The sequence below is a fragment of the Pteropus alecto genome, unplaced genomic scaffold (genome assembly GCF_000325575.1).
Source record: "Pteropus alecto unplaced genomic scaffold, ASM32557v1 scaffold287, whole genome shotgun sequence".
NCBI lineage: Eukaryota > Metazoa > Chordata > Mammalia > Chiroptera > Pteropodidae > Pteropus > Pteropus alecto.
In genome coordinates, this window is record NW_006439718.1 from 2,116,168 (window position 1) to 2,143,031 (window position 26,864).

The following is a 26,864-nucleotide window of genomic DNA, read 5'->3' on the forward strand; positions in this document are numbered from 1 at the left end:
ATGGCATATTGATAACATTACTGGAATTGGATTCTAGACACACACCCACCATGTGATTTCAAGTTCAGGATTAATCCCATTAGTATACAGTAAATCAAACCAAAGCATTATAACCTCCACTTTAAAATGGAAGCAAATGATAATCCGGAACTCAGCCAGAAAGTCATTCTTGGCTTTTCTGTGAAGCACTCTGCCATATGGCTCCAGCAGCATTTTCAATCCAGGGAAGAAGCAGATGTAAAAGCCTCCTGGGCTGACCACTGCTGCAGCCCACAATTAATCTCTGACCATCAGTTTCTAAGCAATCTTAGAAGCATCAATGCTAATCACATTGGAAGCCTTTATATGAATGTTTAGACCCTGAAAGGCAAGCAGGGGAAAAGGTCAACAGTATTTAACATAACTAAGCAGGGCTGGAAGAATACAACAATAAATTTAAAAAGGAAGACTTATTCAATTTATTGACGTCAGTATCCCACCACATACTCTTAACCATTTTTCTTATTCAATCAACTAGCTGGTCATACCTTTTTTTGAGACTAAATACACACACACACAGACACACACACAGCTCCCAACTGCCAGAAACTATAATCATAAATAGCAACCATGTAAAAAGAAAACACAACAACAAAATGCTCCATAATCACCTTACCAAATGGCTCATCAAATTAGGTACTTGACCTTTCATAAGCTGCATATAAAAAGGGGACACTTTTGGTTGTTTTCCATTTCTGGAGTGCACTCAGAGCATTTTGCTCTTGAGAGGAAGTGAGACATAATGAAAGATCACTGAGTTTGAAAACAGGACAATATTCAAGTCCCAGTTCTGCTGATGAGTCATTTATTCACACTGATCCAATTAGTATAGAAGCTTCCCCACCTAGAAATTTCCACAGATAGACTCAAAGTGAGCTGTCAATAGGCTCCATCAATGATCACGTATAGTTGTCGTTCCTGTTGTAAGCTAGTTTAGGCTTATTAAAACACATACCATCTCAGTAAAAGGTAAGTACAGACATCCAGGCTGCTGAGGAGTACCTAAAGCAACTGTAGAGACTACCATAGGCTTTACCTGCCTTAATTAATTTTTAATGCTCTGGTGACCAAAAGAACATCCATCAGCCAGGAAGACAAGAGTATGCCTAGTTTCAAATCTTCAACAAACCTACTTAAATTCGTATTTGGTGAAAATGCTACTGAATTTAAATCTCTTATGCTCACTCTGGACTAATAAATGGCTATGGTTCATTTTACAGATCAAGAATTATTTCTAAGGATAGTTCTAATTTCTGACTAGCTGTGAGGTAAGAAGTATTAATATGGTTCATGGAAAGGGAAGCTGTATAGTAGAATGATTAAGGGACATAGCTTCTACAGGTCATTTATATCTTTCCAAGTCTAAATCCCAATTATACCAGTTAACTTGGTGAAGTAAACTACCGTCTCTAAGCTTCCGTTTCATCTGAAAAATGAGAAAAACAACAATACCTAATTTATAAGATTAACATGATGATTCAACATAGCATAGTGATAGGTACATGACAAGTACTTAATAAATATTAACTAATTTTAAGAGATAGTCTCATGCAAAAAACTATTTCGGATAATGTTGAGTAAGCACAGGTACTTGTGCTGGAATAAGGCATTACATAATGTTCAGCAAAATAAAAAACATTCATTTACATAAAATGCTTACACTGTTCTAATCCATATTCCCTTCATTAAGAAAAATGGCTCAGCCTCTTTTCCCATCAAACCTAACATGCTGACACTCAGAGGTAACCAGCTCAGTCTTCAGGATAAATGTCCATGAACAATGAAAAAGATAAAGATGCTGTTGCCAAGAAGTCCCAGTGTACCCTGAAGAAGTTCAGCTGAAAAGCACACATGCTTTAAAATGAAAACACATACTAAAATTAACGAATTCTGGTAATTGGTGGCAGGATATAGGAAGTTACAACAGCCAAGCTTCCCAAGACTTGACTTCAAGCTGTCAATCATCCCAAACCTGCAGCCCATTTTACTGTTGAGAGAAAGCTGTTAGTATTACAGGTGCCCTGTCCTCAGAAGACCCTGTGGACTATCCTTTTACATGCTGAATGGAATAGTTAGGGTGAAAGAGTGGTAATGATACTGTGTCTACAGGGCTATAAATAAGAAGCTACCCACACTAGCTCTTTTGGAAATACTCAAAAAATCTGTGAGATTCCAAAAATTACAAAAATCACCCACTCTTTTTATTAACTTTGTCTTCTGCTCCATTTCTAGTAATTGACGTGTTCCTTCTCTTAAACTATTTTTTCTTCTGATTATAAAACTAATATATGCTCATTATAAAGTCTGAAATATATAGAAAATGATAAAGTAAATGTGTCAGATGTTTTCATCTCACCGCCGATGATAATCATATTTTGATTCATTTTCTTGTCAGTCTAGTTCCATGTTCATACATACAGATGTGAATACAGCAGTATATTGATACAGATATTTTTAATTGAGATTGTATTACATTTACAATTTTTTATTTCTTGTTAAAACCTACAATTGCTGATTCTAATCTAATCACGCTTAACCTTCTGCTCCCTTTCTTGTGCTTTTTCTTGTTTTACTAATGAGGACTGTATTATAGTTATCCACAGAGATCTTTAAGCTTTTCTGAGGAAAGTGCTAAAAACTTACCAAAGTTATCTCTAAAGTTATCTCTAGACTAAAGTTATCTCTGAGAAGTTTAAATACTGAATTTTTAATGAGTGAAACTTAACATCTAAAATTTGCTTTAAAATATTATAAAAAAAACATAGGGTTGGATAGGTAAAAAAAGAGTCAAAAAAACACTGGTAAGTATTGAAGCTGGGTGATTATAATATGGATTCACTATACTGTTCTCTTTATTTTTAGTATGTTTGAAAATAGCCATAATACAGTTTTTAAAAATAACTTTTTAAGAGAAGAGGCTTTCTGATACAACCTTAACTTAGAGAATACACAGCTCTTATAACAAAAAATTTTTTTAAAAGTCTACAATTAAGTCAAAGAATCAATCTTCTGAGAAAGTGTGTAACTAAGACAGCAAAGGATTATCTTAGGGAGCATCAAGATATATGCACTAGCTGATTACTCATTCCACAGAAACAAATTGTAAGTGGCCACTGAAACACTCATTTCAAAGCATTATTAATTAGATCTACTTTTAACAAAGCCAAAAACGAGGGAAAAGACCCTAGAACCACTGAGATTGTCTTCAGAATTCTGAAAAGAAATTTTATAATTTATAGCATCTCTGCAGATCCTAGAATTGATCAAATATTTATTCCAAATAAACAGAAAGACTACTTACTGTTCAATGAATCCTTACTATTAATATAATCAATACTCTTCATGGACACAGATAATTGTATTTCTATAAAATTAAATTTCACTTCTTTACTTACATACAAAATATGACTATTTCCTTTTCTATATTAAAAAAGAAAACCTGCAAGAGATGTGCAGCCCTCAGCTACTAGTCTACTTGTTTAGTAGATAAAATTATTTATTTTTCAAATTATTTAATAAATAGGTTCTTTATACAACTACAATTGCAGATACTTATGCTCTTTGTTTTCTCTCACTTCTACCACAAATACTAAAGAAATCAAAGATAAAATGCTTAATTATATGTGGCTTAAAAATAAAACACCTAATTCCTAGGAATAAAATGCAATTTGAAAAGTAAAAGACTGTAGACTGAGAACAAAGAGTCTAGCACTCAGCCAATAACCAGTCACCTGATTTCTCAAATGTTTCCTCTTCAAATTTATTTTCATTTCACTAAACAAGAATTTATTGAAGACCTACAATGCATGAGATTTAATGAAAATAACAACAAAAAAACAGGACAGGTAAGATCCTTGTTCCACAGAAAGAATTAAACAAGCAATTTACAAGAAAACAGGCTAGGTGGTACAGTAGGAAAAGTAGAGAAAACTGAAGGTGCATTCCTGGTTATAGAAACCTAGAAAGTACCCCTATCTCTCTTCACTCATGGGCCAATATAGTCCGTTATCATCACAATGACTTGCCCTTCAAAAAACTCCACAGCTTCACTCCCAACACTAGACTATCCCAGCTATCTTCCTCTCCTGGCAAACTGTAATAGCTTCTCCAATTGGGTAAACTCTTTGTACTCTGGCCCCTCTCTATTGGGTTCCCACACTGTAGTCACAACAAACTTCTGAAAATATAGATCTGATCAGGTCCACCAGTCTCCCCTCTCCTCTTATCAATTCCTTTAATGGTTTCCTATTGCCTCAGGATGGTCTACCAGATACAGTAGAATGGCCTACTGGCCCTGATCTACTTCTGCAGCCTGCTCTCTCTCTGTGCCACACTGGTCTCTCAGTCCCGGGGCCTGTGTCCTTCTCGCCACAGTGTATTTGTACATGCGGTTCCCCCTGCATAGAAATCAATCACCTCTCCTTTCCTCTTTGTTAAAAACTCCAACTCATTCTTTCATACTTCATTCAAAAGTTATTTTTCTCAAGGAAAGTTTCATTTATTAAATTATAGCCTTCTTTAATACAGTGTCATAATGTTGTACACCTCTCCTTTTTATAATGGAGGTACATATGGGCTGTCAGAGGAACCCAGAGGAGTAGCAAAGCTACCCTGGCAGGATCAGAGCTATCAGACCCAGTGATACATGAACTGAGGCTTGAAGAAGGAATAAAAGCCATATGGAAAAGAGAAAGACACAGAAATCAAAAACTAGCTTGTCCCTCCTCTTGTAATTCCAAGGCACTTAACACAGTGGAGAATAATGTAATTGCTCTCTGTATATCTGAATTAAACTAAATGACTAAATACTATTCTCTTAAAACAAACTTGGCTAATGTATCTATTTGAAAAAGATTAAAAACATGTCCCTGGTATTTAGCAACCAAAGCAGGTATGATACAAAATGGATACCATCGTTGGATTTAAAAAAAAAATTCTCTTACATGTATGATATTACTTTTCATTGTTTGTTGCCCTACTCCTCTTTAGTGTTAATAATGGAGAGTAACTGTATATAGTAACACACTTTCATTGATATTGTAATGTTTGAAAGCCTTAAAAATATAGCCTAAGAATTATTAGTCTAAAAGTATTCTTATACTTAAATCATCTGCTACGCTTTCATTTGCCAAACAGATATATATAAAATAAAACACGATACATGTGATGAAGTGTCTACGTCTTGGTTTTAATCAAAATTTATATTAGGTACTAACCAGCTAAATTCTAGAATTTTTCCCATCTTAAGAGAAGTATCTAAATTTCAAGAAGTTAAAAATAATGTCTTTGAGGATAATTTTTCTTGTCACTGCAGAGAATCTGTGAATCTATTTTCCACTAACTTGTGGAGTTGTCAGAAATCCCACTCATATAAAAGTAAGTGGCATTAGAAACAACGACATTCTAGTAACAACGAACACCCAGATCTTGGTTTCTAAATATCATTCTCCAATAAAACAAGAGTTCCTTGTTTGAAAAAATGATTGATTCCAGAGTTGGGTCATGGAAAATATAAGATGAGCCTGGAACATCTTGTGATGCCAGAAAGTATAAAATGTTCAAAATAAAGGTTGGCAGCCTGTTAAAAGAACACAGAAGCCAACATGAAGGAGCCCTGATGGCCAAAGCTAGAACAATTTAAGAAGCAAAATAAATGATAATGTTAAATTTTAACTCATAGAATAAAATAAATATCTATAAGTCCATTCCGACACAAAAAATTGGGAAAGGGAAGGAATAGCTCTTCCTTACAACAGAATTCCAATTAATAAATATAGAAGGAAAAATGGAATTAGAAAAATCACAATAGGCAAACACTACAGTAATAACTTGCACACAAGATCCACCAATGGAGGCTAAAATTAGTAAAGGGAAATGTAAGGCAAAATGTCTGCATAGTGTCAACATATTTTCCCCAAGATATTTATTAATCCCCAAGGGAAAGTCAGTAGCTGTACAGTGGAAAACCAAGCAAACACCACCTTAGCCAGGTGATTACCATGAGCCCACTGACAGGACACACTGAGGACATAACATCAGTTCTGTGGTATTTCTGCCAAAATGTATGACCTCATTCTATTTGTGAAAAAAATGTCAGCCAAACCTAGACTGAGGAACATTCTGAAAAATAACTATACGAGTAGTCTTCAAAAGTGTCATAGTCATGGAAGAAAAAGAAAAACTAAGGAAAAGGTGAAGGAAACATGAAAACTAAATGCAGTGTGGAAACTGAGGGGATCCTGGAACAGAAAAACATAGTAGAAAAACTGCTGTAATTCAAATAAGGCCTGTAGTTCAGTTAATAGCATGGTGCCAATGTTAACTTCCTGGTTTTGATAATTTTACTATGGTTAATAGTATGTTACACAATATCGTTATATAGTAATGTTAATGTAAGCTGAAGCTGGGTGAGTTGTGTACAGGAATTCTCGGTACTATTTTTGCAATTTTTTACATGTCTAAAATTAAATCAATATAAAAAGTTTTTAAAGAAACAACGAAAAGGTAAATTAAATAAGTGGCATTAATGCATCACTCATCTTTGAACACAAAAAGAGAATGGCATAATTTTGCTCCATAACTACACCTCCTACTCTGCACTCTACCCACATTGCCCCACCCTCAGAGGCATGAGGTGAGGATTAGAAGGAGGTAGTGGAAGAAGACATTACACACAGCCTACTGAGAAAGAGCATATATTGTAACAATTTTCTGAAGACCTCTCCCTGATATTAGGGAAGGAAACTTACATTCTATCCACAGATGCCATAAAGATAATTCTCAGATGAAAAAATAAAGAAATAGAGGTTTGCTGGGGAAGGTGAGATGCGGGAGGGGGAAAATGCGGGTGAGGAGTTGGAAGGAAGAGAAACATGATATTCATTTGCCAAGAAGATTTTATAATGTTTTTATTTCTGTAGATGATGGAGAGAAGTCATTTGGGAAAATGGTTAGAATTTGAAACTTTATCAATACATTCGCAATGAAGTGTTTTAGTCAAATAAAATAAGCATTGCTTTGTCTTCCTTTTAAAAATATTACATTAATAAATTAGTCATGTCTACAAAAAGTCAAAGTTAACATTCACTTTTGCTTTTCATCTTAACAAGTATATATTTCAAGTCTCATAAAGTCATCAGCCTCATGACTTTAAACTCACTCTTCACAGAAAAGAGGACTTATACTCCAGATTTAACATTATTTCAGCACACAAAGAATATAATTTTCAATAAATGTTCTTGTGAATAATCACACTGAAGAGGCATAAAGAATCCAGGGCACTCAGAGGAGGACAATCTGACAAGGTAGAAAGAATATGGGTCACAGAGCAAGACAGACCTGAGATTGAACCTCATCTCTGTTACTTATTGGCTCCTCGACCCTGTGGATAAAAAAGGGGCCATATAGTAAACCTGACAAGCTTAGGGGTGGCCTGCGTGGCGTGCCTCACAAACTCAAGAGACTGAATGTAACCACATAGGATGATCTAAACATAAAAATCTCTAATTAAAAGGGAGTCTTGGTGGGTAGCCACATCAGAGGCCTATAGCTTCCTCAACAAAAGTTAATTTTTACCTTAAGTAAGCCTGTCTATTGTCTTTTTGCATTTAAGATAACACACCCTTGGAATGTCAAAGTAATCTCTATTTTCGAGACCCCTCGGGGCATATCCATGTACCAGAGCATGAGATGACAGAGCCCCTCATTATTATCTTGTTCCCTGAATACCATCTCTAATGTGCTGTACATGTTAATTATTAGCTATCTGGTATCCACCAATGTAAAAGAAGTATATGTTTTACTTCTTATCCAATTCGAGGTTTCCCAGCTTTGCTTTCTCCTGCCGCCTTAATCTACCACCAATGGACAGTGTAACCCACCTTACGTCTCCTCCTTTGAGTCTAATGTATAAAATAAATTGTACAACTGCCATTCTCTAGAGCATTTTCTCAATCTGTTGAGATTTTCTTCCTGGCAAGTGTCATCGTTTGGCTCAAAAATTCTCTACAGTTTGGACGTTTCTTCATCGACAACCTTAAGCAAGTTCTGTAATACCTATGAACTTTTAATTATCTTGCTTGCAAAATGGCAAAAATATAACAACTCATTTTATTATAAAGAATAAATTATTAAAGGTACAGTAAATGTTTAACCTATAGCATATTACTCAATACATATTATTAGTCCCTTCCACCTTTCTCTATTTCACTGTTAAAGAGATGTTCTCTGAAAACATACCGATTGAAGTTAATATCTGGGTAACTAGAATACTCTGATTTCATCTTAGCATTTCGCCGTGGAAATGTGCAGAAGAAAGCATTAGCTAAAAGACTGGCAATCTGTTCCTGCGACATTGTGATGGAATGATTCATCTTCTGTTTCAGGAGTGGTATTGGCTGACAGAGGAAACAAAAAACAAAGACAAGAAGAGCAGTAATTAGTTTAGCAATTTTAAAAGCAGAGGCATCAAATTGCATTTGCTAAATTAAGGTAGGAATAATTTCAGGCCACTCGAATTCTTAAATCGACAATACTATTGAAGTCAAGGGCAGTTCATCAAGGATGATTGGAAAAATGTACCTGTGTTGGATTAACTGCAGATTTCAAATCAATAATAATGAGAGTGAAGAGAACACAAAACATTACATACTGGTTAAAAAAAAAACAAACAATATTGCTTTAGCAAGTAAGAATTAAAAACACATAACCCACTTAATGAAAAATTAAAACAAAGGATGATGAAATAGAAAAATATGATGTTGAGTTTAGCTATTATTGCATATGCTAAATTTTGTTTTCACTTATATTAAAAATTGTTAGAGCAATTTCTCTTTTAGTCCTAAATAAAATGACCTAAGGAAAATAATTTAATAAATAAGTCTTTTCCTTAGAATTCTGAATCGCAGTTCACATTGACAATTTCTTTATGAGACCTGAATCTAATTTTATGAGAGCAGTTAATAGAATATACGTATACAGCCTCATGTATAATTTGTAAGAAGACAGGTATTTCCTATACAATTATTCAAGTCAAGGAAAAAGCAGGACATTTTTCCTTTAAAATTCTGATATCTGAATTGCCTTCTAGTTGTACCAAACCCAAATTCACTGACCTTTCAGTTTCAGTATAATCCACAGGACCTGAATATTATATCCAGTGGGTTTAAGCCTATCTTAAATGTTTCAACAAAATGTTTAAAGACAAGATGGTAAAGCCAAAGACCAACTGCCAATTTACATATAAACTGCTAAGTTTCAAAATGCTCCAGTGGGTGCTTTTCCTTCTTTCTTTCAATAAGACCCAGAACTAAGAATCTTGGATATTTTCATTAATCTCAAACCAGTATGCATGGAATCAACACCCAAAATGAAACTGAGGAAAGGCAGGCAAGATGAATCAAAACTGCAATGCTGTTAACAATGAACTTTTCTCCAAGTAACAGAAAACACACATCATTGCTAGAATAAGCGCATGCTAGAAAAAGAAAAGGTTAAACTTGCAGTTCAACTATTTCTCTTGGAAAAATACAAAAAGAAACAAGGAAAACATAGAGAATTTATTTTCACTTTGGTATCCAAAATTCTTTCTTCTTTTAGGCCTTAGCAATCACCATTTCTAAGAATGAGGAAATAGTTCATATTGATCCCCATTTCCCATCCTATGCATTTATTTACAACCCAGCAATCAGCTTAGAAAAGTGACAGTGTGTCAATGGCTTAAAGTAAACTGGTACTTGCTTTTAGTAAAAAATGAGTTTTTAACTACCATATTTACCAAATTATCCACAAAAATTATTTTAAAAATTAATGGTGATATTTTAGGCTTGTGGAATTTAAATATTATATATATATATATATATATAAATATATATATATCTCATTAAATAAAATATGGAAACGTACTCTCCTAAGCATGAGGGGAAGAGAAGATTAAGTGATTCAGATTCATGTCTAAAGGCGATATACTGTACTGTCAATTACGAACTATACACTGAATTCAAAAAGCATTTAATTAAGCACCATGTTAAACCTGGGGACGTAAAGAGGATCTCCCTTCAGGGAGATTATAATCTAATAGAAGATATACAAAGACATAAATTACAAAATAATGTGCTAAGTATGATCGAAGTGCTATAGGAGAGATTAAGTTTGGCTGGAGGAGGTAGGAAGGCTTCGCAGGGGAAGTAAAAGTTTGAGCCTTAAAGGTTGCGAGAGATTTTACTAGGTACAGAAGAAAGCAAAGAGGGAAAGGATAAAGAATAAACTTGAAACATAAGCAAGCAAATACAGGCATACATTTTTTGATTGAGTTTTTTACATATTGAAGGTTTGTGGCAACTCTGCATCCAGTAAGTCTATTGACACCATTTTTCCAATAGGCGTAGATGATTTTTAGCATTTTTTTTTAGCAATAAAGTACTGTGTTTTTTTGTTAAAGAAATAATGCTGTTGTACACATTTAATAGACTATACTGTATAGTATAAACATAACTTTTACATGCACTGGGAAATTTATTGCGAAATGCATTTTATTGAGGTGGTCTGGAACCAAATCCGCACTATGCCCAAGGTATGCCTATAACTTCCAACATAAATAGCAAGATGAGTTTTAAAATACATTTTACCCTGCCCAATAGAAAAATCTTACTTCAGACACAATGCATTAATGAGGTAAAATTAAAGTTATGGTACACTGAAAAATATTCAGTGTTTCTCAATTGAAGGTGGTAGCATGGTCTCAGGCATTTGGAAATGGTTTTTGGTTGTCTCAATGGCTATATTTGTCATTTTAGGGGTACCGCAATAATATGTGAAACCACCCTACACATTCAGAAACTGTTCCACCTAAAATATTCCCAGGGCTTCTGTGGAGCAACAGTGTTAGCAGAACCCTGGCTAGGATCAATGCAGCAAGGGGACTGGCCCTAGAAATAAAAGACAAAGGCAAATCCAAGCCACTATTGAGAAAAACATGAGAAGAAACGCATGAAGAACAAACCAACACCCTTTTATGGTGGTTTGAAAATATGTACACAAATTCTTTGATACACCATCCTTTTAAGAAGTAGTCTAATCACCATCTCCTTGAATGTGGGCTGGATTACCAATCAACTTCTAGTGAATAGAAGAACAGTAGGAATGAAGCTGGGTTTCTTCAGAGACTAGGTCAAAAAAGGCACTGAAACTTCCTCGCTCCCTCCCTTGGGTCATTTGTTCTGGGGTACAACCATGTCATGAGGACACCCAATCAGCTTATGGAGAGATCCATGGCAACAGCCATGTGTGTGAGCCAACTCAGAATTGGCTCCTCTAGTCTCAATCAAACAAACCTTCAGATGACTGCAGCCCCACATTCTGAGTGTAACCACAAAAGAGATCCTAAGACAAAACCACGCAGCTAACTACTTCCAAATTCCTGAACAACAAAAACTCAGATAAATGTTTGCTGTTTTAAGCCACTAAATTTTGAGGTAATTTGTTATATAGCAATAAACAATACGATCCAAACAAAATAGAATATTACCAGATTCGTTTATTTTTAAAAGTTAAGAGAATACCACAAGATAATTTGTTATACATTTTACCACTTTGGGGATGGGGGAGGAATAAGTGGATAGCATTAAGCCATTTGGAAGATAAAATGTTCTAAATCCATTAGTGTGTTTTGAAGTAATGACTACTGGTTGTTGTTTGTAAGTTAGAGACTGTTTAAATAAAAAGAGAAAAAGAAATTTGAGTAAGCAAACTTCAACAGTGTAAACCAAAGCTCAGAAACTGAATTCTGCATTTTTAATGTCCTTTTGCAGCATTCTCTCTAAGCCTCTAACCTTTTCTAGCAAAATCATAATATTCTTTGGCAAAAACTGTTTTCTATCTCTCTTCTCCCTCTTTGACCTTGGTCATTAGAGTTTAAATAAAATTCAATTGTGAGTCTCAAGAAAGCTACTAATGAAGAAGTTATTTCCACTAACCTGGGTACAAATATTTGGCAGACAGAGAGCAATTTTTACCATATCAGGCAAAATGGACTGATATAAATGTTGAGCTTCTGCTTCTTCAAGTACCTGAAAACCAATAAAATGTTATCAGTGAATGAACAAATGTTTGTTATGAACTTAAATTACATACCTACTTTTCACAAGATCCTATAAGGCACATTATCAACAGGTGCACTTAAGTGAACTTAGGTAAACTTACAAATTCATTTCCAAATATATGTGATTCACCTTAATGCCCTCTGAAAACTCCTAAATATCAAATATCTCTTATATCAACATTCACAATTAAGTAAAACACTTGCCAAAACAAGCAAACAAACAAAAAAACAGTATATTCTGCCCATCAACTAAAATCTGCTAGATCATCAAGAACTATCTCAGAAGCCCTCTAGCTGGGGTGATAACTTAAATCACCATAAAAACCATGCTAATTATTTCAAAGCATATTATATGTATCAAATCTAACCTACTGGATACTAAACAATGAAGGTTCTGATGACCTTAGAATTTTCCTTTTCCCAGCACTCTTGGGAAGTTAAAACTACAATTCTCATATCATACTTTGAAGCATAACAAAGATGACATTCATGGCCTATTTTTGTCTTATAATTCCTCTCTGCAACACAGCTTTAGAAATTACTTTAGGCCTTTTAATCCAATTTCACTCTAAATATCAGGTTACTTCTTTAAAAGTACTGAAAATGACAAAACTCTTAATTTTGAGATACCACCTAGTCAGGATTTTAAAAAATCATTTATCTACTTGAAATCACTTTTGAACTAGAAGAGGTCACATTTATAATCCAGTCTGATCCTGTCATTATTATAGAGAAAGGAAACTGAGGCGAAGGAAGTTCCCTGATCATTCTAGATAGAAAAGGTCAATTAAGCAATTAATCAGAACTAGAACCCAAGCATTCTCACCTCCACTCCACAGTTCTCCCTACTTCCCTATGTGACCAATGTTTGGGATTGATGAAGATACAGAGTCTTCACAAATATCTATAGATTTCCTTTGCTATAAGCTGATATAAAGGAATATCCATTCATCTATCTGCAGCTGGACAGAAATAGAAAACATTTACATTGTGTGTAAATAGAAAAAGTAACAAAGACAACTTATATTCACTCTGGTTTTATACAGAGCTTCTAACACTAAGAATTGTCTTTATACCAAAGCTCTAAACTCCAACTGCTGCTTACTTAGCACTCTCTTGAAATTAATTCGGTGGAGAAACGAATATTCAGATGAATAGGAAGATATTTGCAATTCAGGGGGTCAGAGGTTCAATTAATCATAGGTATATAGAAAACTAAGCAAGTAAACAACACAATTATTAATTCTGGGGAAAACAAAAAGTTGTGTAAGCGTGGAAAAGCAATATCTTAAATACAGTGTTTTTACCATCCTACTAATAAAACAAGATAGTGATCTTATTGAAATAAATATAATTATAGTGGAAAAAAGGGGAAGTAGAAATAAAGCTTGTGTTAATGGTGATGGGGAAGTGAGTGATAGCTAAATTCTAATCTTGAATAATTTTTTTTACTGGCTGTTCTAGGCATTACATTATATATAACTTAACACAGTTTACTGGTGTCAATATCTTACCAGCTCTAGTAAAGTGTAGAAATTTTACATTATTTTAAGTTCCTTTACCTCCAAATTTTGAAAACAGTGAAAGAAAATGTCAAACGCTATTTAGAATATTCAAGAAAAGTCTATTATATTTATTATATTTTATCTATTATATTTACTATATTTTTACTCTTTCTATTTGTTCTTCCTTCCTTCCTGATGTTCTAAGATCCCATTTTTTATCCTCTCCTTTCTGTTTCAAGAAATTCCTTTAGACATTCTTTTAGGATTGGACTACTAATAACAAATTCTCTTTCTTTTCCTTCATCTAAGAATGTCATGGTGTCTCCTTCATTCATGAAGAATATTTTCACTGGATACAGAATTCTGGGTTGATACTTCTCTTTTATCACTTCTTTCTGGCCTTTGTGTTTTCTGATAAGAAATCCGCTGTCTTTTAAATTGCTTTCCCTATAAGCAATGTATCATTTCTCTCTTGATGTTTTCCTTTCTTTGCCTTTAGTTTTAAGAAGTTTGAATATGATGTGTCTTGGCATGAATTTTGGGGGTTTATGCTGTTTGGGGTTTGCTCACCATCTTGAAGCTGTAGGTTTATGTCTTTTGTCAAACTTGGGGGATTTTCAGCTATTATTTCTAGTTTTTGGCTACTATTTTAGTATTTTTATAGCTCTGCCCTCTTTCTCCTCTCCTTTCAGTAGTAAAATGACATAAATGTTAGATTTTGATATAGATGAATTTTTTTTAAATCTATTTTCTTTCTGCTGTTCAGATTGAGTAATTCTATTATTCTTTTCCAAGTTCATCATTTGTTATTCCATTTCTCAATAGAGCCCATCCATCGCATTTAAAAAAATTCAGTTATTGTATTTTTCAGTTCTAAAATTTCCATTTGGTTCTTCTTTATAGCTTCTATTTCTCTGCTGGGACCATTTTTTTCATTTGTTTCAAGCAGGTCTGTAATTGCTAATTAAAGCCTTTTTGTGATGGCTGCTTTAAAAGCTTCATCAGATAATGCTAACACCTGTCTTATATCAGGGTTGGTGTTTGTCTTTCCTCATTTGAGATTTTCCTGGTTCTTGGAGATGAGTTATTTTTTATTGAAAACTGGATATTCTAAGTATTATGTTCTGGATCTTATTTAAATCTTGTTTTAGCAGGCCATCTGTGACAGGAGAAGGGAGAGCCACACATTACTACCAGTTGGGAGTAGAAACTCAGGTTCTCTACTTAGCCTTAACTGACTCTCAGAGTGAGGAGAGAGAGAGGCATCTTGATATCACTGGATTGGGGTGAGAGTTCAGGCTCCCCACCAGGCCTCTACTAACACCACCCTGGTATTGTACCTTTCATAGGGCCCCACAGACCTGAGTGAGTCAGTCTTCTCTCCATCTTTCAGAGACTTCTTATGTTTACATAGTGTCCAGAGTTTTTAGCTGTATTATGCAGGAGGGATAGAGAGAAGTGTCTGTCTAAACATTTTTAACCAAAACACATTTAACTTTAAGTGTCTAAATAGGCTGACGGCTTCTTCTCCTTTGGGTACCTGTCCTTGTCTTTTAAAACTGACATATGAGTAACTGCTGCCATGCTTTGCTGACTGTCACAAGCTTTAAAATATCACTTATTTATCTGATAAAGCATTACTGCACTGGACTTCTTCAAAACTGTCAACACTTCAGACTTATGTCTAATGCTGCCTTGGAAACAAAAATGAGAACATAAAAATGTCATTTGAGAATATGACCAACTCAACTACTGTTTGAGATAAAAATGTGTAATTTAAAAAATTAGCATGATCTATGCCTTCTCATATATTAGCATCTTTATGCAAATCTTACCTTTCATGAATTATTATTTAATACTTATTAATCTGTACAATGCAAACCAAGATATAAAAGTTTTTAAAATGTTAATAATTTTACTTCAATTGTAGCAAGAACCTTAAATAGTAAATAATACTTATTTATATGTAATATGTTATATTATTTACTTATAATAATGATGATGATTATAAAGGAAAATAAACATTTACATTATGGTAAAAAAGAAAGCTTCATTAAATTCTCCTACAAGTAAAGTCCTGCCCTCTATTGGATAGTCTACATAATTACGTGTAGCAAGTGTTTCTGCATACTTGTGTGTTTCTGTGTATATATGTGTACATATTTGTCTTTTAATTCTAGTCTCGCGAATTGATTATGTATATGTCTCATTCAGAATTGAGTTTCAAAATTATAATGCTATTTTGCCCAACTCCTCTCTTTAGACTATAGATCTGTTTGTTCATTCAATTGGCCAGTAAACAAATATCTGAGTATTTATTATGTGCCATATGTGCCGACACCATGCCAGTAATAAAGACAGAACCGTAAACAATAACAGACATGATCACAGACCTCATGAATCTCACAGCGGAAAGCCCTATGCTATTCATGTGACCCCTCAGTAGATCAGTTCTAACCTTGAAGGATAGTAATTACTGCAACCTCATCATAATGACTGTGGAGAGACTATCCTTCTTTCTTCAGCAGACAGAAACATGGACAAACTACTAAAATGGAGTAATGATATTTGTCAAATGTCTAAACATTATGGATGATTTAAATATCCATATTTATTTCTTCTTTCTTAGACTACTTGATCAACTAAAATTAAATCTGTGAAGAGTGTTCTAACACTGAAGACATATTCATACATGACTAAGTTCAGTGCCTGGCAAACAAAAAGTAGTATATAAAAATTGACTACTGAACTTTGAATAAGTGAAATCTGTAGTTCATAAAAATCAGAAAACTAGTGTCATTTTACTAAAACAGAAAATTTCCATAGATCTACTTCTTCAAACAGTTTATAGCAAACGGCTTTTAAAAAACGACCAATCACAAATCGATGAATGTAATAAACACCTTGAGTAATTCCCTTTTATCTATTGCTCTAAATTTAGTTAGATCCTAGTAAAAATTTTAAAAGTTACTAATAATCTTCTTTAATGAAAATTCTCCAAAAATTTATATAAAGGTCTAAATTTTATGAGTTTGTATTTTGTTTTCATTTACATAATAGGCATTTCCATGTAAATAAATATAACCTTACATCACTATTTTTAATAGCTAGGTATTAATATACTATTTGAACACAGCATAATTTATTTCCCCATTTCTCTTATGATAGATTTACAGGTTGCTGCCAATTTTCCACTATTATAATTACTACTGTGATGAATATCCTTGTACATACATCTTTGTACATCTACTTAAATATCTCTACAAATGAAAATGCTATATCAAAAAGCAGAGGCTTTTTTTAAGGCTTTTGATATATGCTTTTTGTCATGTCAAGATGCAGGACATTATCATCACCCTAGAAAGTTTCCTCATGCCCCTTCCCAAGCAACTCCTGACCCCACAACCTGAGAGACTACCATTTAATTCTTATGTCACTACCACACTATATTAGTTTCCCTGGGTGGCTGGAACTAAGAGAACTAAGTACCACAAACTAGGTGGCTTAAAACAACAAAAATTTATTTTCTCACTGTTTTGGAGGCTAGAAGTCTGAAATCAAGGTGTTGGGAGGGTCATGCTCCTTCTGAAAGCTCTAGAGAAGAATCCTTCCTTGCCTCTTCCTAGATTGTGGTGACTACCAGCAACTGTAGGGGTTCCCTGACTTTCAGAAGCTTTCAACAAGTAGTAGCTACTATTATGATGATAATGTATATTTTACTCTCTGCCTTGTTTAACATTTTATACAGTTAAACAACGAATTACACATCAAAATTATTACTCCTTCCTCTGTGACTCATAGTCACACACATGTACCTGGAATGAAGTAGCACTTACTATAATTTATTATAATTATTTATTTACATGTTTTTCTACTCTCCTCTAATTATGAAACACTGCAAAAACAGAAATTGTATTTTATATATCTTGCATTTCAGTACCAAGTATTTAGTACTCATTATTATTTGTTAAACAAAGAGTTAATAAAAATAAAAAACATTACATTTCATCCTGAAAGTATCCTTGCAAAGTAAAAAGCGTAAGATATCTAGAGAACTGAAGCACAGAGAAAGTAAAGCAATCTCCTATATTCAAACTTAGTGGCATACATTGGGGCTAGATGTCAGGACTTTTCTTCCCAGTTTTCCCAAGGAAGGGTATTTTAAAGAACAGAGTACTGGCCAAGAAACTGGAAAACTACATACAGTTAGAGGCCCAGATCCATATTTACTATCTATATTAATACAGAAAAACCCCTGAATTCTTTATTTCTTCATACATAATAAAAATAATTCTAACTCTGTTAAACTTACAGAGTTTTGAAGGGTCAGATACAACTGTTTTATGAATTCTAAAGTTCCATACACAAATGCAAAGTATTATTATCTAATGGGCCAATAATTTCCCACCTTTCTGGAGCTTCCTCCTTATTTCATCACCCCCACATCAATTAACTGCCAAGTCCTACTGACTGATCCAGCTGATCCAGCAGGGCCTTACATATTCATTACCTCTTTTTAATCACTACTAAACTACCCTGACTCAGACCGTCATCTAATCTTACCAAGATTACTGCAATAATCTAACTGCTGCCCTGCTGCTAGCCTACCTTCAGTTTCTGCCCAAGTACACCCTGGTGTGTCCCTGCTCCACTTAAAAGCTTTCACTGGCTTTTTGTTGCCTTTTCAATACAGTACAAACTCCACGAACTAAAAATCAAGCTATCTCACTCTAGATGATTGTTTAGTCTTATTAAGCATACACACACACACCACCTTCTATGCATTTTATATACTAGGCAACTCAGCAATTTACTCTTTTCTAGCACCTACCTGTGTTTCCAGATACAATTTGCACTACACTGGAATATCTTTCCTACTCAGCTCTAAAATTTATCTAACTCTTTAATGTCTTGCTCAAGCAACACTGCTTCAAAGTCTATCCAAACTGAATTACCAGTTCAAAGGTAACTAACTCTCCCTCTTATTATTTATCTGTACCTATTTTCACAAGACACTTATGATTTCTGCGTTAGGTTGTACTTATTTATGGACATGCTTTCTGGTGCTTAAGACAAAATTTATGTTGATTTACTACACCTAGGACAGTGATATCCATATGTAACATTCTCAATAAGAATATCTGTTAAATTAACTGACACTTTCTATCACAGATAATTTTACAAAGCTCATCCTCTTCTTCCTCTCTACTGCCTATCAGAATCACCACTGTTTAGGACAAATACTGGAGTTATTATTTATTTATTTTTTTTAGAAAAGTAAATTCAATTGCATATGGACTGAGCTTTCTATGTTGTACCTTAAACTTACTAGAGCTACCTCTAGAGCTTCTCAAGTCCAACAGACAGGTTCATATTTCAAAAATTAAAAAGTGTTAACTTAAGTCAGAATTATTAAGATCTTACAGATCCATTTATTCTTCAGGAATGTTTTTAGACTACAAAAATTAAACATTAGAGAAAAAGAACAATTATAGCACTAAATTATATATGGGTAAAAAAAATCTACTGGAGAAGGTGAATGTCTCTAACATTTATCTGTTCATGACTCAGGCTGACATTTTGAAGAAAACGTGACAACTTACAAGGAAACAAACTCACTCATTCCCCTTAATTTCTGAATGCTCATGCAAGTCTGACAGGCCAACCACAGAGTGCTCTCTCATGTGTATCACCCATGACAATTATGGCTTCAATAAAAATGTTCTCTAAATTTTAATAAAGTCCAATTGGTTTTCAGGAAATAGCCAGTCTAATATTTTTATATTTAAAAATGCATATTTCACAAATCATTGAACTAATTCGTGGACCTAAATAAAACTGTCCAGAAATTTTATCTTATGGAATCAAAAAAAGGTACAAAATGAATGTGGTGGCAGAAGGCAAGGTGATAAAAAAGGCTGAGTGCTAACAAGGTTAGCAGTGGAGACACAGAGAAAAAGACTGCTGAGAAACCATCCAGTCTCTCTACTGTCTTTTGGTTTGGTTTGGTTTTTGTCTTCAAACAGATATTAAGAGATTCTCTATGAATTTTCAAAATGCTATGACTCAAATCTGGGAAGCACTAATAAAAATCACAGCTCATTATAAGCATTTGAAATAATCTGTTTTAAGGATAATACAAAAGAGCCTTTTAAAGTTGTCTGTCCTATAACTAACATGGGAAATAATCTTTGTCATCATATTAATCTGATAGTTGTTTAATATGGGATAAATCAGGCTGCTTTAGACTCTTCCTTTTCCTCCCCATCATTTATTGACAGCAGAAAGAGAAAAAAAGAGTGCTAAATGATAGAATTTTCTTTTATTCTTAATCTCTAATCCCATACCCACTCTTATTAGCCAGTAAAGGAAAGAGGAAGGAAAAATGAAGTGAGAAAGAACCTTCCTACTAATCCTCTCATCTTGATTTCCAATCTCTCCCAATCACTGTTTTGTTTCTCAAGACATAACTCTGCATTAGTTTCTCACTTCATTCAAAAAACAAGCCATCAATGGTTTAAAATTCATGGGCTTTTGCAGATGTGTGTGGAAATTTCGCCATCATGTACTCCTAAATCCAAATAATTAACAACTAATATGAGAACATAAGCAATTCAGGAAGAATATCTTCATCTAATTCTTGAAACAAAATGTCTCTAATCGAAAACAGCTACACTATTACCCATACAAATTTCATTAGATTATACATGAAGAATATAATTGTGAAGGTTTATGAAACATGAAGGAGGCTCTTCTCTAAACAGTACTTACTGATAATCTCTTTTTTTCATGCTAATAATAAAATTCTCAGAGTAGTCTTACCTTAGAAAAGACAAAACATACTAATACATCTTCATTATCTTCTGCCTGCAAAGAATTTACTTCTCAATACTGTTATGGTAAATGATTATCTTTAGTGGATAATTCCACACTAGCACAAGATGCTCTGATAGGTCTTTCTCATCTCTCATTTCTATTACCATATGACGACATGTCCATCAATCACTTTGGCAAACACCACCAAACCACAATGCTGTTACATACAAGCCAACAGACAGTTTCAATACTATATAGTCATACTATTATCCATCTTTTGTAGACAGCAATCAAACTCAACATGACAAGATTTCAGAGAAAGAGCTAATGGTAATGAAAGTTTTCTAGTCCTAAAAGCAAAATGGACTTAATTTGTCCAAGAAATATAAGTGAACAATAACTTCAATTTTTTTATTATAGTTTATACTTTTAAATTTAATAAGAATATTTTTGAACTATAAAAAATACTTTTAAATTACTTATCTTTGCTTATAAGTAATTTTTAAGACAGTTCAATGATAGTTTCTCATACACTAGGAAAATAATTTGCCATACAAATCAATTAATGTGCATACATATATACTATAGTGCTTAATTAATTTAATTTCTAAGTTACCTAGTATGAATTAATAATAAATATTACATACGAACTTCACTCTTAGCAATAAGGCTGAAACACACACAATTTTTCCAAAAGGTTTGAGGGCACCCCCTGGTGGCAGATTCTTTGGGGAAAAAAATACAAATGAATTAATAGTTAAATGCTATCACAATGAAAACATCTTTCTAAAAAAATTGACCAAGTTCTGTTCAGCAACTCAATTATTTCATGTAATAATCTAGAAAAAATTCAAAATGTGACCAAAGAATGTTGATAAATCTCTAATGTTCCCTGTAAGAAGATCAGCATCAGCTTTTAGGTAGCAAGACCAGCAAGACATCAAACACAGAAGGACCCTTAGAGATATGACCTAGTGCAATGCAGAACAAAACTTTCTGTACTGTCCAAGACTATGGCCACTAACTACATGTGTTTACTGAACATCTGAAATGTGGTTAGTGTAACCAAGCAACTGAATTTCAAATTTTATTTCATTTTAATTTATTTCAATTTAAATAACAATATATGGCTATTGGCTACTATCTAGACAACCCAGATCTAGTCCTACTTGCTACTCCATTCCAATAAAATAATCACCAGAACAATCCAAGGAAAATTTCAAAGGTTCCCAGACATATGTATAGCTAGATGGTACAAATACATAAGGCTTAATCTGTACTCTTTTTTTTAGGGGGGGTGGGGCAGGCTAAATGCATCTAATTTTATTCCATTACATTGGGCTACTTTTGGTTAAGTGCAATGCGTTGTAAAATACAGATGAGTTTGAAAATGGTCAAATATTTCTTTTGAAATAACGCTGGCTTTATAGCCTACATAAAACTGAAGGCATGTGATAACTGATACAGCATTTAGCTACATCAAATAAAACAGATTACGAGCTCAGCTCAATCTATCACCTGGATCATTCATTCTTTTCTTACTTGGAAAGAATAAAAAGGTTAAATAGATCCCTGAACTGTGGATTAGCTGAGTTCAGGAATACAAGAAAGAGAAAAGTCCAATAGGTCCAGCCTCTACTTTATACTTAACTCTAGTAGTATGTTGCTATTTAATTCAAGCACATACTGAGCACCCACTTTTCCCAGGACATCATATTGAGCACTGTGAGGAATAAACACAAAGGTAAACAATGCAAGGTCTCTGCCCTTTAGAAATGTATTACTTTTGAGGGTAAAACTACAATATAAACAATCATGTATAGTGGCCTACCCTTTCTACTTACTGCCAATCTCAAATGATCAACTATTACTTCATACACGTAAGTAAGAGACTGTGGCTTAAGACTCACATTTCTGTGTGCTGATCTACACTCCCTGAATACCCTGAAGTTAGTTTAAGACACATTCTGAGCTCTAGCCATAAGTGAGAAAACACTAAGATGCCTGGAAAAGTTCAGCCTCATAAAGGATGTAGATATTTTTATAGGCAGATCATGCATTCTGTGGCAAGCACAGGTGCTATTGTGAGGATAGAGAGTTTTCAGAAGAGGCTAGGAGGACAGTAAAGAGTTTCTGGAAGAGATAAAGATTGAGTTGAGTCTGGAAGGATGAATTAGGAGCAAGCAAACAGCATGCCAAACAACCACAAGCAATTTAGAGTTATCAGAATATCAAGTTTGCAGCAAAAAAAAAAAAAAAGTGGCAAGAAATGATGGTGGAGAAGTGGGCAGAGGCAAAGCCATGTAATATCACATATATCACCCACTAGAGCTGAAAATAGATGAGGTACCACGTAAAGTTTGAAAATATATGAATGATAGCTCACTGAGTGTGAGCAGCAGGAAGGATGGATTTGAAGGGAGCAACACTGAACATGGAGGTCAGCTGGATGACTGTTGCAATATACCATCTGAGCCATGTTGATGGCATAAATTAGATAAGTGTAATAGAAATAGAGGTGAGACTCAAAAAGTGTTTAGGAAGTAAAATTATTGTGTCTTTATATAAGAAGCTGACAGTGAAAAAGAGAACTGAAGATCAAAGATTTGAATCTTTGCTCACCACTGAGTGGTAAAGCTCTTGGCACTATGTTAAGTGATAGGACATAATAAAAAAGAAATCACAGCCTCCTTCAAAGAAGGGCATGGGAGATGAACAAGTAAAAAGTCAATATAGAAGTGACAGCTACACTGAACACTAAAGGACAAGCAAGGATTAACAAGGCTTTGGAGGAAGAAAGATGAGGCCAGAAAAGATATGATGACATATGTATCCTAAAGTGTAATTATGTTTTGGACGGGCTGAGTTTTTTGGAATGGAATAAGACTGGCTTTTCCTTAGTGCTATCAAGAAAGAGATGAAGAATACTGAAAACCTATAATGAAGAACTGAAAGAATTTCCCTTTTAGATGGTCTCAGATTTCTCAAAGAGGTGTGAGGTAGAAGCAGATGAATAATAGAGTATGGGCAAGGATTAGAGAACAATGAAAAGGCTCAGAACCATAAATAATGAGGAACTAAAAGATGACAAAAACAACCAAAGGCCAAATTAAGATTCAATAACATGAACTTTCAGTAAGGCCTATAGATAAAATTTATGGTTTATTTCTTGCCTTCCTGTCTCCCTGCCAAATATAACCTACTTGTTAAGAGCAAAGGAAGCAAGTGGCTGGATGCTATCAGAGTTGGAAACTAGCATATACCAAAGGTCGAGGAGAATCTAGATGAAAAAGTAGACTACATGTACCAGACTTGGCAGAAAGAGATAGGAAGGCAGGAGAGAACCAATAGATTACAACTGTTTTTGCAAGGTGTGTTCCATGGAATACTAGCTACAAGGGAAATCTCAAGCTGTTATGCAGAAAGGAGTTTTGTTTGTAAATAAGTTTGGGGACAGTGTAACCCAATCTAAGCAGTTTCTATAAGACTTCTCGGAACTATATCCCAGGATATAATATGCAGCATAATAACCTGACCATTTAACCCTTTATATACAAAGTATTTGAGCAACACAACCTGGGAAACAGTGGCCCAGAAGAAAAGGAATAAAAGCAGTAGCCTTAAAAACAGAGAGTGGAGAAGGAATGAGAGAATAGAAAACTAGGAGGCTACGGTAGGAGAGAAATTCAGAACTCATGATCTTAGAGAAGGAATTGACCCAGCAGATAACCAGGTCCAATTTGTGATCATATGTGGTCACATAGGTTAACACAGTAGAAGGTCTCACACATAAACTTCAGTCAGACTAACATATGACTGGGTCATCAACATGAATACCAACCAAAGTTGCCCAAGTTGATGTCAGGTATCAGGGCTGAGAGGAAAAGCGGTGTCAAAGGCTGGCAGATAAGAATAGCAAAAGGGGATATAACCAGATGGCTAAGGATCCAAAGGAACAAAAAGGCTGTTAGATGTTGGCAGGTGACCTCCCTAAGTCAGTGTTTTTAAATGATGCCAGATTTAAGGACATATGACACTAAAGCCACCTTTTTCCAGAGGATTCTTCTAAGCTCCTCTTCTTTCTACTTATATAGTCAAATCTTTGAATTACTGGGCCTCCTTAGCTTGGTTTCTGCCATGATTCGGCCCCTTTCCCTAACCATTTCCAAATGACCTAATGTTTGGACAGTATGTTTGACTGACTCAGTTCCTCTCTAGGTGCTAAGTCAAAAGCGAGTTCTGATGGCATGCGCCACAGTGCAAAAATAAAAGCCGAGACTCACCTCAACCCAGATCTACAAATATCACCCTAGGCTTTCACAGATCTAGAACAGGGTTAAACAATTCAATATTGGACAGAAATTAGCAGTGGAGACTAAGGAGAAAAATAACTCCTCTTCATTCTAACAAGTTCCATTTGAGAAGGAAAAACTGCCAATAGGAAAAGCTTCTTTAGCTAAGGTAAAACATGTAGGACAGATACTATTCAAGGAGTGGTTTGGGAAACATAATACAGTAGAATAGTGGTTCTCAAATTTTTAAGTACATCAGAATTACCTGGGGGCTTGTGACCTTTTGGGCTGGATAATTCTCTGTCATAGAGAGTGGCATCCTCTTCACCATAGGATGTTTAGTGGCATTCAGAGCCTCTACCCACCAGAAGTCAGTAGTACCTCCCTTCCAGTTGTGAGAACCAAAAATGTCACCAGATATTGCCAAATGTCCCCTGGGAAGCAGAATCACTTGCAGATGAGAAATACCACAATACAGTTTTGTAGTTAAGAGCTAAGACTGGAATGAGGGGCACCTGGGTTGAAATCCTGGCTTCATCACTTGAGCAAGTTAAACTTTCTAAGCCTTGGTATTCAGTTCTTCATTGGTAAAACAGAAATACTAATAGTGTCTACTTAATGGGGGTAGTTGTGAGAATTAAATGATAAAACATACTGTTTACACTGTACTTAGTACATAGTAAACCTCCCAATAATAAGCACCACTATGTTCTCTATGACAGATTATCAAATAAGATGTTCCAGCAAACACTGAGAAGATTACCTACAAGGGCAGAAGTCTGGGAGGAGATAGGGCTAAGCCCATAATTGATAACAGTTTGAAAATGAATTGAAGCTGAAATGGTCTGTAACTTAAGCAGTAGGCCAAGAAGAAGGAAAGGTAACAAAAGGAGACAGAAATCAACTATGGGGAAAGAGGCTGTTCGTTCAATCCAGTGAACTATAACAGCAAGTACTTTTAATATTCCACTTTCAATGGAAGATGCCCTTGTGCTATACATTGAATGTTTGTGTCCCCTCCAAAATTCGTATGTTGAAACCTAATGCCCAATGTGATGGTATCAGGATGTGGGTCCTTTGGGAGGTGATCAGGTCATGAGGATGGGGTCCTCATGATTGGATTAGTGCCCTTCTAAAAGAGACCCCAGAGAGCTCCTTTCACCTCTACTGCTGTGTGCAGACACAGAAAGAAAACAGCCATCTATGAATTCAGAAGCATGTCCTCACCAGACACTGAAATTGCCAATGCCTGGTTCTTGGGCTTTGCTAGCCTCCAGAACTGTGAGAAATAAATATCTGCTGTTTGTCAGCTACCCATTCTATCAAATTGTGTCACAGCAGCCAGAATGAACTAAGATACCTTGTTTATCTCTGATCTGGGCTTCCCAGGACAGAGGCAAATTAGATTAATAGCATCACTTGGGAGTTCATTTGAAAATATTCCATATTTCACTATGCTGGAAATGGTTCTTGTTGCAGAAAAATGTCTTTTTATAGTGCTTTTCATGTAAAGAAAGAGTATCTGAGGCAACAAGGTATTATGCCACTCAGCTTACTAAAAACTTCTTTAACACTATAAAGAATAAACACTATAAAGACTTTAACACTATAAAGAATTGCCTCTGTCCTGGGAAGCCCAGATCAGAGATAAACAAGGTATCTTAGTTCACTGCTCAGACAGCTTAGAATCTGACTGCCTCATACAGTTAAGCATTACCTGTCATTACCATGGCTAAGTGCCTTTCACAGCTAGTACCACCGGCAAAATATAGAGACTTTTGGCTCAGTCCTCAGTAAATGCAGCTACCATGGCACTAATGGTGCACTCTCTGCATCAAGAAGACAATGGACCTATTTAAACTCTATGACTGAGTTTACTTCATTATTTATGTAGGCTACACACTAAAGGGTATATAAATTTAAAAAACAGATTTATATTCTGTTTTCATTTCCTCATAATTTTTATCTTCAGATAACATATACTATAAGAATTCTTCTAGTGTTAAATATGAAATCTTACATGTAGATAAAAATTTTAGGAGTTTACCCAAAAGGAATACAGAGTTTATTTTTAATGAGTAGGACCATAAGAAGAGTAAATGTAAATTCAGCAGG

General features: G+C 34.6%; 1 protein-coding gene across 3 annotated transcripts in view; it reads right to left on the minus strand.

Annotated features, from left to right (window-relative positions):
- The window catches only part of PARG (poly(ADP-ribose) glycohydrolase), a 115,461-nt gene that overhangs the window by 58,401 nt on the left and 30,196 nt on the right, over positions 1-26,864 (minus strand). For all 3 annotated transcript variants that reach the window (XM_006916931.3, XM_015593247.2, XM_015593248.2), the window contains 2 exons: positions 12,012-12,104; positions 8,278-8,435 (listed from right to left, as the gene is read on the minus strand). In XM_006916931.3, coding sequence (XP_006916993.1) covers positions 8,278-8,435; positions 12,012-12,104 — 251 coding nt within the window. The remainder of the gene's footprint in view (positions 1-8,277; positions 8,436-12,011; positions 12,105-26,864) is intronic.